This window comes from Manis javanica, chromosome 15, assembly GCF_040802235.1.
Source record: "Manis javanica isolate MJ-LG chromosome 15, MJ_LKY, whole genome shotgun sequence".
Classification (NCBI taxonomy): domain Eukaryota; kingdom Metazoa; phylum Chordata; class Mammalia; order Pholidota; family Manidae; genus Manis; species Manis javanica.
The window spans coordinates 73670466-73685728 of NC_133170.1; the positions used below are offsets into that span (position 1 = coordinate 73670466).

The following is a 15263-nucleotide window of genomic DNA, read 5'->3' on the forward strand; positions in this document are numbered from 1 at the left end:
GTTGAAAGGCCAGCAGCAGTGGAAGATTCTGTTTATATGAAATGCTCATATCCAGCAAAACTGGAAAGTAGCCAGTGGTTGCCAGAAGCCGGGGGAGGAGAATGGGGAGTCACTGCTGAGAAGTACTAAGTTTCTTTTAGAGGGGATGAAAATGTCCTTAAATTAGATCGTGGTGATGGTTGCACAACTCTGATTATACTGAAAATTACTGAGTACACTTTAAATAGGTGAAATGATAGTGAGTTCTCTCTTAATAAAGCCATTAAAAAATAAATTACATGCATAAGCACAACCATCACAATAGTCAATATTGAGCATTTCTTAAGCCTTGGCTCACATCACCCTCTCACTGATCCTATCAAGTAGGTATGCTTTTACCCCATTTTAGAGATGGGAGGACTCAGACTTGCCCAAGGCCACACAGACAGGAAGAGGTGTATAAACGAGAAATCATCATCGACCAGGTTTCTCTACACTTCCCAGCTAATGGCATCCAAGGTGCACATACATACAGTGCACATTCACATGTGTGCACACCCTTCTTTCCTGCACATTCACGTGTGTGCACACCCTTCTGTCCTGCCTGACAGCAGAGGGATTAGGAAGACAACCTTCTACCTTTGATCCCCTCTTTTTGGTCCCCAAAGCCCCAGAGGCTTGCTCAGCTTAGGTAAGGCTCCTGGGCCACATCAACTGACTTACAGAACACCCGCACACCCTCAGCTTCAACCCCCAGAGGGCCTGTTCTGCAGGCCTGGTACACCTGTGCCCACATCACACGCCCAGGACCATGCACAGCCCTGTCTGCTGTTCCCCTTGAGGGTTCCCAGCATGGAAGCTTTTCCAGTTTCCCTGCTCCTCAACCAGCCCTTTCTCCAGGCCCCTCTGAGCTCACAGTTGCCATGGGGATGAAGGACAGAGACACTGCTTCTGTGCCTGGCATCTGGATGTCCTTACCTTTGGTTTTAGATTTCCACCTAGGGGAAATGCACACCCTTCCACAAGGCCGATGGGAGTTTAATCAACACATCCTGGAGGGGAAGGAGTGAGAGGTGATTGTATCAAAAGCTTAAACAAGAAAACATATATGCCTGCGCTGCCTAATAGGCAGCCACCAGCCACATGAGGCTACTAAGTCATTGAAAGGCAGTGAGTTCAAGCTGAGATAAAACATACACCAGCTTCCAAAGACTCAGCACACACACAAAAAGAATCAGTCTCAGTAATTTTTACATTGATTATAAAATTGATTATATTGATTATATATTTTAGATATAATGGGTTAAGTAAATTATTAATATTAATCTCACCTGTTTTTTCTTTTATGTGGCAACCAGAGATTTTAGAATCACATTATAAATACAGCTCCTAGAAAATTTAGATTTTTCCATCTTGCATTATGTCTCTACTGGACAGTGCTGGGATATGCACTTTGAACCAGCAATGTGACCCATAGAAATGACTTCTAAGGAAGATAAACAGATAAGAGTAATCATTGTTGCCTGTTTAGAACAGTAAAAAATTGGGGAAAATGCTAAGGTTCAATAAATTCTGGGGCACCTCAAAGACGGAATACTTGCAGACTTAAAAAATATTTTAAAACTATTTAGAACATAGAAAAATGTTCTTAGCCTATCATTACATGGAAAAATTACATTACATGCTGTAAGATCTCACATATGAAAGTTCATACTGATATACATGTGTGTGCACAGGAAAAAATCAGAAAGGGTTTACAAAATGGTAAGTTGTTTCCAGACGGTAGAGTTATAGGACACATCTCTCCTGCCTTCCCCTGACCACTAATTTTTGCTCATCTGTTCTTTTCCTTCAACTAACAGGGATTACTTGTATGATCTTATTTAAATTTTAAAAAATTCAACCTTGATGGCTAGAATGAAAAATATAACAGAAAATAGTAAGTATTGGTTGAGGATGTGGAAAAGCTGGAACCTTCCTACAATGCTGGTGAGAATGTAAAATGGTGCAGCGGCTGTAGAACCTGGGAGGCTCCTTAATAAAGTAAATACAGATTTACCATACAATCCGGAAATGCTACTCCTAAGTACATACCCAAGATAAGTATAAACAAAAACCAGTAAATGAAGGTTCATAGCAGCAGTATTCACAATACCTAAGAGGCGGAAACATCCATCAACAGATGAATGGAATAAACGAAATGCAGTCTATCCATACAATGGAATATCATTTCGCTATAAAAGGGAATGAAGTGCTGACACAGGCTGCAACATGATGAGCCTCAAAAGCATGACGCTAAGTGAAAGAAACCAGATGCAAAAGGCCACATAATATATGAGTGCATTTATATGAAATGTCCAGAAGAGGCAAATGGACAGACACAGAAAGTAGATTTGTGGTTGCTAGGCTAGGATGGGAGCAATGAGGCGTGGCAGATCCTGGATATGGGATTTCTGCCCTCACCTGTCAGGGTGTGGGGCCAGCTTGCAGCCCCACTATGCTAAGCAAGCAGTTGCCAGGTGGGGAGGACAGTCACATGTAACAGGAGTCAGAGACAACTCTCAAAAAGGAGGCAGAAGTAAACCAGGGACAGAGAAGGTGACCCGAACTCCCAACCCTCCCAATCCCCCAAGGCCAGCCTCCCTCCTGACTTGGGAGGAAATGGAATGTCAGCAATCCTCCCGTCTGTCCATCGTGGGGTGCTCAGGGCTACTTGAGCTATATTCCCAGGGGCTTAAGTCTGGTGGCGAGGGGAATGCAGAATATCATTTGCTCCTTCCAGAATCCATTCTGGCTCTCAGGGATGTGGGGGCCTGATTCCCCTATGGCCCACCTGTATCCACTGGACCTTCTGACAGATGTTCCCAACTTTCATTAGGAGACATTTACTGAGCACCTATTTGCTCGGCACCCACTAGATCCTGGAAATGTAGATGCAAAGGGAGAGCCCTGGTCTATCGGAAACAGGTGTCACCTCGCTGGGATCGAGGATAGTAAGCACAGTGCCAGCCTGCCACAAGACCCAAGTGGGAGTGGGGCTCCCCGTCTATGGGCAGTGGGGAGAGGTGATGCCCAGTGGGATCTGGGACAAGGAGGCCCCGTCCTGGGCGGGGCTGTCAGGGTTGGAGTGGGAGGAGCTCAGGAGGCCCCAGGTTCTTCAGCGCGGATGGAAGGCAGACCAGGAACAGGGGAGAAGGGGGCGGCAGGGGCGGCTGCACACGTCAGGCTAAGGCATTTAGACATCACCCTGGAGCTTACGTAGGATGCTGAGGCAGGAAGCAAGATCCCGTGTGCCTGGTGACAGAATGCAGGGTGGGTGCAGATGATGGTGCCGGCCCCGGCTGGGGGAGGAGGGAGGCAGGTGGGCGGGCAGGTATAGAAGCCCAGCTGGGGGAGGGCTTTGGGCTCAAGACACAGTTGCAACCCCAGGTGTCACATCCTGCTAAACTGTCTCCCTGAGGCTGGTACCTCCTCCTCCGTAATACAGAGATAATAATAGCACCACCCTCACAAGGCTGTTTATACCACGAAAAACAATCAAAATCACATACACTCTATGCGACTTGCAAAAGGTAGGGACACCCAAATGTCCATCTCCTGATGAACAGATGAACACTATGGAATATTATTCCACCAGGAAAAGGAATGACGTATTGATACACACTACACCACAGATGAACTTGAAAGCATGACGGTAAATAAAAGCAGCCTGAAGTGCAAGGCCACTACTAGACCTTCCCTCTATAGGAGACATCCCAGTGAGATCCATAGGGACAGAAAGATTGGGGGCTGCCAGGGCTGCAAGTCAGGGGACTCAGTGACTGCTAATGGGCATGAGGTTTCTTTTTGGGGTGATGGAGACGTTCTGGAAATAGTGGTGACATTTGCACAGCCCTGAGAATGCATGAGATGCCACTAAACTGTATGCCTTAAAAGGGTTAGGATGGTAAATTTAATGTCACATAAATTTTGCCCCAACTAACAAAAATCCCATACCCACTTTGCATTGGACCTGGAAGGGGAGCAGGAGGCACTGGAGTTGCATGCAAATTATTACTATGCCCCTAGAGTACTAATCCCGTGGTGTGCACTCCGCTCCTCAGCTGGCTCCAGGCTCAGGAAGAAAGAGGTGACTTGCTGGTGCCGCCTGGGGCTACAGCCAAAGCAATGACTAAGCCTGTGCCTGGGCAGGGAGAGTGGAGGAGGGCCCCCCACTGCCTGGAAGGGATTCCCACACACGCAGGCCTGGCACCCACAAGCAGCTTCATGGGGCCGGACACCTGGCTGCTCTCCTGCACCTGCGTTCCTGTCGGAAGGCACGTGCTCAATGTGTACACCTTACTGACCACGCCTCACTGCCGGGATTTTAAAATAAACCAAACATGCACTTGGGTGCACCTGGCCTTGAGAAGGAAATGATCAAACCCAAGCCCAGCCTGCAGAGCAGAAGCAGCAACAAGAAGCTTCGCTGTGGCTTTTACCAGCACCTTCACACCCTTTGCATCCAAACTTCAACCCACTTTGTAAGTGCAAAAGCCGAGGAATCCCTGGAAGAGCCACCCCAGGCTCGTGCCAGCATGAGGACGGCATTTATTTTAATCTCAGGCACCGAGGGTCTTGTTAGGATCTCCATGGGGTTTTTCTGCACAGATTGAATCCTCCAGGACCAGAGGGGAGGCTGGGACAGGGCAAAGTGACTTGGCTTCAGAAAATGTTCTCTCATAAGCAATGAGACAACTTAGGAAGCTGTCAGAGTGGGTGAGCATGACTCTCAAAATCAGTCGGCTCTGTGCCCATCTATACTCACCTTCCTATGGCCGTGTTCTTTGCCATTTGCCTTAGAGCAGTAACAATAACCACCATGTGCTAACATTTACTCAGAGGCAGAACTCAGCCAAACGCTTGGCATTATTTTATATAATCCTCATCACAGTGCCAGCCTCTTAGGGTGGTTATCACATTCATTATAAGGAAACTGAGTCTCAGGTTAAGTCACTTGCCAAAGGTCCCATAGATATGAGTGGCAAAACTGGTATTTGAGTCCAGGTCTGTGACTCCATGATCTGTTCTCAAACCATTTATTATGCTGTTTGCAAAATGGAGACATGACTGGCAAAGAATACATGTCATTTATGTTCCTGAGAAGACAAAAGTGTCTCCATTTTAATAAAAAGACTAAAGAGATGAAGGGGGAAAGGCAACAGTTAAATCAGCAGAGATTTGGAGACTGGGTGTCTTTCAGAGTATCTGAGGCACTGATTTTCACATCTTCCAGAACTATCTTCAGCTCCAAGTTTAGACTGAGGCCAAACCAAGTGGAAATGGGCATACTGTAAGACTGAGGGCTTCTTATGATAAGATATTTAGGTAAAGAAGTCCGGTTTCTGCTACATGGAGCACAGACTGCTTCACAGACTCTCCATTCCACTACAAACAAATGAAGCAATGGATAAATAAGGACAAGATTAAACACACATCGAAGCTTGCAAGAAAGGGGAACCCCCAGGTGCCAGCAGCAAGGGGAGAAGTCAGATCCCGCAGGGTGGGTGTGCTAGATGCTGCTGAGGTGGGCCAGGGGTGTCAGAATGGTTAAGGCTCTAACAGCTAAGGGTGGGGGCGTCTAGCCCACTGAGTGACAGAAGTGGCCTCGGGTCTGTATGAGATAGAAAAGAGACTCCTCTCAAAAGCTGAAGCACAAAAGTCTGTTTCCCCATTGGCTCAGAGACGCAACAAGGAAGCTGACGCTGCTCAGGAGGTGGCAGGACACAGAAGACAGTAGACTTTGTGATGAATCAAAACTCTGTGCCATGCATGGATAAAAAAAAAATCCAAGTCTGTGTGGTACAGGAAGGCCAAATAGAGGAATTAATGTAAAAAGTGTTTCCAAACCAGTAATAGCCCTAAGGTAGCTAGTGCAATAAATGCAAAGCAGCATGAGGAGGCATTTCTGTAACGCAGAGCACACAGAACTCTCATGGGGGAGCAGCTGAAGATAGTTCTGGAAGGATGTGAAAACCAGAGGGAGACAGCCCAAAAAGGAGCTCATAATCAAAAAACAAACCACACAAACAAATGAACCACCCTATGGGGAAATCAGCAGGCACAATTAACAAAAGAAATGGCGGCCCAAGAAAGGGAAACAGAAGAGACTATATACATAGTAAAACTTAAATTATTACAAATGAAAGAACAGTACTGCATGACAAAGCCGTCAATCTGGAAACCATATAGAACTTACAAAATGTTTTCTTTGAAGTCATGGGAAATAAAAAAAAAATTAGGTTAAGGCAGCAAAGTTTTAATAGCTAAAAGGAGAATTAGTGAACTGGAAGCCACACCTAAGGAAATGACTGAATATAACAAAAAGCAATAAAAAGATAGACAAGTAAAGAGGTATTCAGGACTGACATGGTCCAACATATTTCTAATAGGAATTACTGGTGAGAAAGAGAAAGGAGATGATATTCTCGTGATGAAAGACATTAGTATTTAGAATGAACCAGCATAAGCCATTCCCAAGCAAGATAAATTCAACACCTAGACACAATGCAGTAAGAAACAACAAATTTTAGGAAGCTAAAAGTAGATTTCTACTAAGAAATATTATTTAGACACAAGAGCTGACTTCTCAACAAGAGGCCAAAAACAAAGTGCTGACAGAAAATATGCAGCCACCATGGGTTTTATACCCAGCCAAACAATCATTTGCCGGATACTGGCAAAATACATTTTCAGACAAAGTTAACTCACAGAGACTCACTGAAAAAATCTATGGAAAGGTATACTACATAAGAAGAAAACTAAACCTATTCTGAAGAACAATTGCAAGAATAGGGTCTGCATAAAACATTAAAAAATAGGGTCTATAGTAAAACCAATAGAATACATAGGCTTTAAAAATAATGATAAAAAAATGCTACAGCATGAAGCAAAGCACATTAAGTCCCAGAGCATCAACATGAGGGCCATATAGTGATTAACCTCAGGCATGTCAAAGATGGCAGACATGTCAAAAATAGAATGAATTATTGAAGTTATGGAATGTGCTGGTGTTGTGCCCCATTTCCTTGAGTCCCCCTTGTGGAGCCGCAGTCACCAGCCTCAGTTGCGAGATGTAAGAGCAAAACAGGTCTTTACTGCTAGTTCCGACTAGGGTCTCAGTGGCCGGTCAGAACACAGGACTCAGGCTGAGACCCTGAACAAAGTTCCCTTTTTGCTTTTATACTGTAGCAGAAAACAGGTAGGGGCTTTACAAGGTGGGTGGTTTATCGTGACCTTAGCTGATTGGCTGAGGAGGGTTGCTGGGCAAGGTTTCCGTGGGAATGGGCGTGGCTTGAGTAGGCAACTCAAAATGGGGGACACAAAACAAAATGGAGGGACATAGTTATTCAAAATGGAAGACACAAAATGGAGGCAGGGGTCATGTAGGGGATACAGCTATTCAAGATGGCGGACACAAAATGGAGGCACATAGTTAAGTTATTCAAAATGGGGAAACAAAATGGAGGCGGGGGTCAACTAACCTTCCAGGGGTCCCACACTGGAAAAGCAAAATGTAGCCAGCTTCTGAAAGGTTTATAATCAAAATGACCAGTACCTGCCAACAACTACTGAACACTTATGATGTGTTAAGAGCTTTACTCAAATTCTCATTTAATTCTCCCAAAAGTCCTGTAACACATTCCCATTTTATAGAAGATGAAACTGAGACTTGGAGACAAAGTGACTTACCTAGAGAGTATAAAGTAGCACCACGATTCAAACCCACATCTGCTGGTAAAGAGGGCAGCAGGCACCAATGTGGGACTCTGGCTGAGGTCTTGGAGGATACAAGTAAGGACAGGACAAGTGAACCCCTGAGAACTATCTGGAAGGTGAGAGGCCTGGAAAGTTCTGGGCCCTCACCTGGGATCCTTTGTTCACTGGGACAGTGGCATGAGCACTCAAGATGGGCGACTCAGCACACAGGGAATCTTGTAACCACCTTCTCTTTCCATCTCTGTCTACGACTCAGTCATGCAGATAGCACTGATGCCTCCTGTCCAGCCGCCAGCCCTCCCTCCTGGAGGCACCTGGGCCCTGAGACCTGGCCGCTCCATATCGCCTCCTCGGGAGCTGTGCCCACAGCGGAAGACCCGCTTCTGACGGCCCGCCCATCCACAAAGGTCACACCGCTGGGACAACAAAAGGCCTTTTTGTCCTTGCGCTTCAGGTGGCCACCACCACCAGCGGAAATCACCCACTCGACCTTCTGGCTTTATGAATTAATAATAAAATTAGAACAGGCGACAGGATGGCTGGCAGGAGCCAGGCACCAGCTCCTCCCCCTCCCCTTGCCCAGGGTCACCGGCATGGGCAAACAGAGGTCCTGTCTTATCTTCCCACAGCGGTGCATACTTCTGAGCTAAAAACACCTTGTTCCTTCTGCTACAGAAAATAGATAGTAAAGTGCTTTGCGAAAGTAAAAGCATCTTATCAACATCACGGTATTCTGTCTGTGTGACTGGGCTGTATGGCATATCTGAGCATTGATTACATTCTGTGCTGCATTCTTGGGACCATTAACTTACAAAAAAATTTCCCTGCCAGTGTGGGGGTGGAAGAGGCAAGAAAGAAGGATGCCTAAGGGATCTAATTACCACTAATCCGCAGAACTAGGAAGTCTGGGAGTAGATCACCAATTGTTTTCATGCAGAGAAAACACAAATTCTTCAGAAACAGAGGTGAGCTTCCCAGGGAGACCCCAGGAAAAGGAGGCGGCGGCACATTCCTGCCTCATCCCTCCAGGGCTGCCCACTCCTCACACTGCCCACCACTGAGCTCGCTACCCCCACCCCCGTCCACAGGGGTAGCCCACAAAGCTAGAATTTTATGTCACCCAGAACCAATCCTATCTGCTTTGAGGTCCGATTTACCCCTTGCCAACTGAGTAAACAAGTGTGTGTAACGCTGTTAATGTGGTCATGGGGTAACAGTGTCGTCTCTTTTCTTCCAGCTATACAGGCTCACAGATGCTTATAGTGTCAGTTGATACTGTGTGGGGTTTATGTCACGTGAAAGAGGCAGTTTCTCCTTGCACTTGAAAATGAAATGAGGCGATACTGAAAGAGGTGACTGCTGAAAGTCCTAGTTTTGAATTTGAGTCGCACATTCAGCATCTAAGTGGCTTTCAGCAGCCATTTTGAATGTCTAGCCTCAGTTTCCTCACCTCTAAAAATTGGCAACAGTAACAGCCCCGCCCTTAGTGAGATCTTATATGATTGGAAGATGATTGACATAAAGGGCCCAAGAAGGAGCAGCTGTTGCCGTATTTACAGCTGACCACCAGAGCCACAGGCCATCCAGTCAACTGCCACCTTTTCAAAGGGGTGGAACTGGAGGTTCAGAGAGGACCGCATCCTGGACCAGGCATCTCAGCAAGGCAGCACAGGGCAAGCCCAGTGGACACCAGCCTCTGGGCCCTGCTTTGTGGCACTGCTAACAGTGAGATGACTGGGACCAGCCAGAGTGTGTGGCCAGAATATTAGTGTGGCCAGAGCAGGAGTTGATTTTGAATGCCCAGGACTTACGTTCACCTGATACCCAGCCCTTCAGAAAGCTTCTGAAACTAGCCTGCCGGGAGCACCCAGGCAGGTGGGCAGGGGAGATACCAAGATGGAAAGGGTTCTGGCTTCTGGGACCACTTGGGTCTCCCTCCCTTGGCCTTGACCACAGTTCCCTAGAGGCCAGACCATCTCCTCCCAGGGCCTGCCCCCCAGCTAGCCCATAGGGTCTGCTCCTCCCCTGCCAGAGAGCCACGGTTTTTCATTTCTCTAAAAACACGTGTGTTACTATTTCCTTATTAAGGTATGACTTACATACAATGGTTACCTCTTCACTGTTTTGAAAAACTGATGAGTGCTGGGGATCCACTACCCCGACTCTGAGCCACACAGACATAACTCTGCACCGTTTCAAGGGGTTTAGAGGCACTCCCAGGACCCAGGTTAAAAGTCACAGAGGAAATGGAAAGGGAGCCCCGGGTAGGTTTTATTGGCTGTTTAGCTTACATGCCCCGGTGGAGAACAGCGCGGGCAAGGGCTACCAGCTGGCCCACCCTTACCACCCAAGCCCCAGCTCTGGAGGGCAGGGCAGATCTCCGGTCCAGCCGCGTACCCAGTGCCTGAAGCACAGGGGGAACGCGGCATCTGGTGAGCAGGCTGAGGTTGTGGTCTGGGCCCCTTGATGACCTTATGACTAGGGAATACTGCCCAGCAGGGAGAATCCAGTGGAAAAGGTACTGCCACCCCCACTGGGCCGGCCTGGGCCACACAGGGCTCCCCCCTTCTCTGGTTCCCGCCCCAGATGATGAGGCCTGGGGTTAGACCAGGAATTGAACCCCGACTATTTCACAGCAGCCTTGTGGCCTTGGGCAAGTGTCTTCATCTCTTGAGCCTCGATGTCCTCCTCTATAAACTGGGGAACCCACGGTGTTCCTGGGAGGAGTCCATGAGTGACAAACTGCAGATAAACTGCGTGGCTCAGCTCAGCATTTGGCAGATGACAGGTGCCTGATCAACACTGACTATTACCACGATGAAGGCTAAACTCCACATCTGAGAGACTGTTTTTCCTTTTTCCTTCTGGCAGCTTCTTGGCATTTACATAGACATGCCTGCCGAGCTGTTTTGGAGCCTGAAGAAAAAAATAGACCCTCCACCTTTCCCAGAAGCCTCTCCTTATTATTTCCTGAGCAAGTCCAGCAGCAGGCATGGATGGGGGGAACAGGAAGTGGCCACCTCCAGGCCAGTGCAAGGTGTCGAAAGGCAACCTGTCTTGGGGAGGGATTCCAAAGGAGGCTTCCTGTCCAGGTCCCACTTCACACCTTGGGACACACCCTGGGCTTGACTCCCACCCTAATGTGGAGGGAACGTCAAGAGTTCAGCTCCCTCAAACACACTCGAGGATGCATTCACTCCAATTTTTAATATGAATTTTAACAATCTAGGTAGTCAGCTTTCTTGGCTCAGAAGAGATGCTTGGGAATACTTCTTTGTGTTTTAAATCAATCAGCAAAACTCTTGCAGGCAAGGGGAAGTGGGTGTGCAGACCTGATGATGCCCCACGTGGGTGAGCCTCTGCTCAGGCCTATTTTTGGCGGAGCTGGCTCAGTGCCAAGGCCAAGGGGATGCCTCTCATGGGGAGGGAACCAGAGGTGCCAGGAGGGCTGGCAGCCAAAGCCAGCTGGTGGGTGGCATGGGTTTTCTGCCAGATACATGCTCCTGGGCAGTACTTCCTGGGTCATATTAAACTGATAAGAACAGATACTACACTTGATCTTAGCCAAAGAGCCAAGAAGCAGTTCCCTGGGTTATATTCACCCCTTCAACGTGAACCCACCGTGGTTGCACTGAGGACCACGCACTGCCTCCAATGGAGAGCAAGAGAATGGCAGGTGATGAAGCCGGTAATTCTAACATGATGTGGTGTGTGTTGTTACAGGACAGAATGCTGGAGCTGCTAGGAGTCCCGAGGACAGGTGTTTCACCCACAAAAGTTGGACAGACAGTAGCCAGGGACGGCTTTCTGGAAAGGACCAACAGCTAAGTGGAGGCCTGAACGATGAAGTACATGAGCCAGGGTTAAGAGGGAACATTTGCCATCTTCCCCTGTGGCTTCAGAAGTATTCCCACATACAAACACCTAACTGGGCTGGTGAAATGAAAAGAGTGCTCTAGGCAGAAGGAACAGTTTATGCAAAGGCCTGGAGGTGAGAAAAACATACAGGCAGGCCTTCTACCCTGCTGGGTTCCCAGAAACCTGAGAGGCAACTAAACACAGTGAAAACACAGTTTTGGCAGGACAGTGAGCTTTGGGGGTGCCATGATGGATCCGCTACTCCTCTACTCATGAGCTGTGGGACTGCAGGCAAGTTGCTTACCTCAGTTTCCTTATCTATAAAATGGCCATATTCCTACCTACCCTGGAAGACTATTACAAAGATTCCACCAGACAGCATGCGAAGTGCTCAGCAGAGCCTGGCACTCAAGGGCTGATGTCAAGCACCACCATCCTACAGCTTGCCCTTCATCATTTCCCAATTGAGTCTTTGGGAGGGGACCGGGCTAATTCTTCAAACTGGGGGTCATCTGGGTGCTCAGAGACTCAGAGGGGGACTCCTGACACAACCGGAGCCCTGACTCTGGCTGTGTCCTCATCTCATACAATTCTCACTTACTGGCCTCGTATTCTTCCTGCCCACAGGGCCTTTGCACTTGCTCTTCCCTCTGCCCAAAATGCACTTTCCACGGATCTTCTTTACTCTCCACATTCTTATTAGGTTTCCGTTCCATTATTACCTCTTCAGAGAGGCCTGCCTGATTCACCCTTAAGAAATGTTTCCTCACCCTTCTCCCCAAACTCTCATGCCCCAGCACTGTTTCTCATTCCCAGAACTTGATACCTATAGGTTGATTTGTTTATACCATGTGTCTTCAATCGAGAACATCAGTCCCTCTCAGTCACCTCTAAATTTCCAGTCAATTAATACTTGCTGAATGGGTAAAAGTGTCCAGACTATGCCAGCCCCCTCAGAGGATGGGGGTGGGGGAGTCCCCTTTCCACCTAAAGTTCAGAGAACGGAAGGCATTCATTTTCCCCTCTAGTCTGCCCCTCTGTCTCTTTCCCCCTTAGGGGTATGAAAATCTGAGTTCTGGACAGCAAGAAGGAAAGCCACATCTAGGAAAACTACTGAACTAGAACACAGCATCTGTCATACACTGTGAGAGAAAGGACCCAGGAAATTGACATGATTCCCAGCATGCTCTGCAGCCCCATCACCTGTCAAACCCACAATCAGATGGAATCCCCCACCACTACCACCAACACTCAATATGGGGGCTACCTGAGAGATGGGAGCTGTGGCCAGTCACCCCACTGCTGGAGATCTAAGCTACAGCGAACCCCTCCCCTCAACCTGTCCAGATATCAAGCAGTGAGAGAGCCCTCAAGAAATAAAAACAGGGAAAGCCAGGCAAGTCAGGGCAGGGGAATCCTACCTCCTCTCGTGTTAGCCTTGGGGTTGAACTGGACTTTATAAAACTTTCTGAAGTGGTAAAATATTCACACAGGGTTCAAAATGGAAATATTAAGAAGTTCACAGGGAAAAGCTCATTCCCGCTTCATCCCCTCCGCCAAATCTCCCTGTAAGTACTCATTGTTCTTACTTCCTTGTGGATCCTTCCAGAGTCCTTGACTCAAAAAAAGCAATTAGAAATATACACTCTTATTCCCCATCTTTTGTTTTTCAAACAAAGAGGGTTTCATATTATATATACTGCCTGTCACCTTCCTCTTTTTTTCCCTCGTTGCAGATAGTTCTATATTTGTATAAAGATATACACATACATGTAATGTGTATGTGTGTGTATGTGTATACCAGTTATTATGGGCTTTCTGTAATTTTTTCACCCAACCTGGAAACAGGTGTTTAGATTGGAAGGTAGGAGGGGTTGTCTTTCAGCGCACACACAAATGGCTGGGCCACCCCCTCCAGGTGGTCAACTGTGAACACTGGTTGTCTGCACTAAACCCCAAGCAGGTGCCAGGAGCCAGTTCCTTCCTAGAAGTAACATCTGCAGCTCCCATTTTTTGAGCGTCTATCAGATACCAGCAGAACTCCCATTCCAGACCGAAGGAAACCACGATTCAGAGAGGTAAAGTGACTAGTCCAAGGTCACACAGCCAGGAAGTGGTGGTGGCAGGGTTCACACCTATCAGTCCATCACCAAAGCCAGTTTGCCTACTCACCTGGCCTCCCACAGTCTTCAGTCTACATACCCCTTTCTCAACCTTGGCAAAACCGGGCACCTGGAGGTCAGGACCCAGGGTCAAGTTCCCAGTCTGGTTGGATTTGGGCAGACAGGCGCTAGCACGTCACTTCCCTGCGGTCAGCTTGGCCTCGCAGCGCTGCCTCTCTCTGCACCCAGCCCCGGGTGGAGCGCGTAGCCTCTGTAGGTCCCAGGAATCGGCTCGATTTCGAGGGCTCCGGCAAAGTGCTCAGTGGACACTGCCTTGCTGAAACCTCCCGGCTACCCGGGGAGGCGGGACCGCATGAACCCCCTTCGGAGGGTGAGGACCACGAGAGGTGCACAGACACCTGCTCACCCACCTAAGGTCACACGGCCCGGAGCGCCACAGCCTGGCTCCCACCCAGGTCCCGCGGACTTCAAAACTTTCCGCCGCCTGCGCATCGCGAAGCCAAATGACTTTCAGGCGCAGAGCGCGCACCCCGGCTGGGCGCCCCCGGGCGCCTGCCCCGCCTCCTCCCCGTCCGCAGTCCCCGGGCCCGGGGTTCCGGACCGCTCTGGAGCGCTGAGGCTGAGCTGCCGCGGCACTTACTCAGCATCGCCCGGAGCTCCTCCCCGCAGCCTTCAAAGTGGCAGGCGGGGACACAGCTGGAACAAGGGGAAACTGAGGCGCAGAGAGGGCCAGCTACTAGCCCAAGGTTACACAGCGCGGCGGCGCGAAGCCGGGCGGACGGCCGTGGGCTGGGCACCCCCGCCCCCGCTCGGGTCCCTGTCCCCGTTCCCCGCGGGATACTCACAGCCAGTCTTGCCCACGAGCTCCCGCACCTCTTCGGACGTGGAGTGGGCAGCACCCATGGTGCCGCGGGGGAACTTGGGGCGCGCTTCCCTCGCAGGCCCCGGGCTGGCTCCCGCTACGCAGCAACCGGTCGCGCCTCGGGTCCACCGCGGGCCGGGACGCCGAGGATCGCTCTGAGCAGCGGGTTCCGCGTGGGGCGCGAGCGCGGCTTCTTATAGCGGAGAAGGGCGGCGCGCCGCGGTCCTAGCGCGCGCCGGCTTCGCGCACTACTGGGAGTGGGAAGTGGCGAGCGGGGAGCGGGGAGTGGGGAGTGGGGAGCGCCCCACCCCGGGCCTTCACAGAACGGAGCGGGAAGGCGAAAGTAGGGGGACCAAATTGCCCACAGCCCGCAGCAGTGGCCGTGCTCGTTGCGACTTAGCCCTTCCGTACTCCTGCCGACTTTGGAAAGAGGCAGGTGTGAGCAGAGTTGGGGTGTAGACAGGAGAGATCAGACCCCTGGGAGGTTCCATGGCCACCCAGTTCCGATTGCACCACACATTCTCTTAGATATCAGGAGGGACACTCCCCTGAAACAATAGGGGATGCCTGAGCACTGTTAGCTCTATGGTAAACTGCCCTAAAGTTAATGCAATAATAGTAATCAAATGTGAATACACACCACGTGCTTAGCTCGGCTTATTCTGTGAAAGCCCCTACGCCCC

At 49.3% G+C, this 15263-nt stretch overlaps 1 protein-coding gene and 1 pseudogene across 3 annotated transcripts in view; both read right to left on the minus strand.

The window, feature by feature from the left end:
- TESC (tescalcin) overlaps window positions 1–14763 on the minus strand; it is a 42442-nt gene extending 27679 nt beyond the window's left edge. For 2 of the 3 annotated variants that reach the window (XM_073223493.1, XM_073223494.1), the window contains exon 1: window positions 14564–14763. In XM_073223493.1, the coding sequence (XP_073079594.1) occupies window positions 14564–14621 (58 nt within the window). In that variant the 5' untranslated portion in view covers window positions 14622–14763. The remainder of the gene's footprint in view (window positions 1–14563) is intronic. The other variant, XM_073223492.1, reaches the window with a different exon arrangement.
- On the minus strand, window positions 11141–11321 carry LOC118967495 (U2 spliceosomal RNA; annotated as a pseudogene).
- Window positions 14764–15263: the final 500 nt, after the last annotated feature.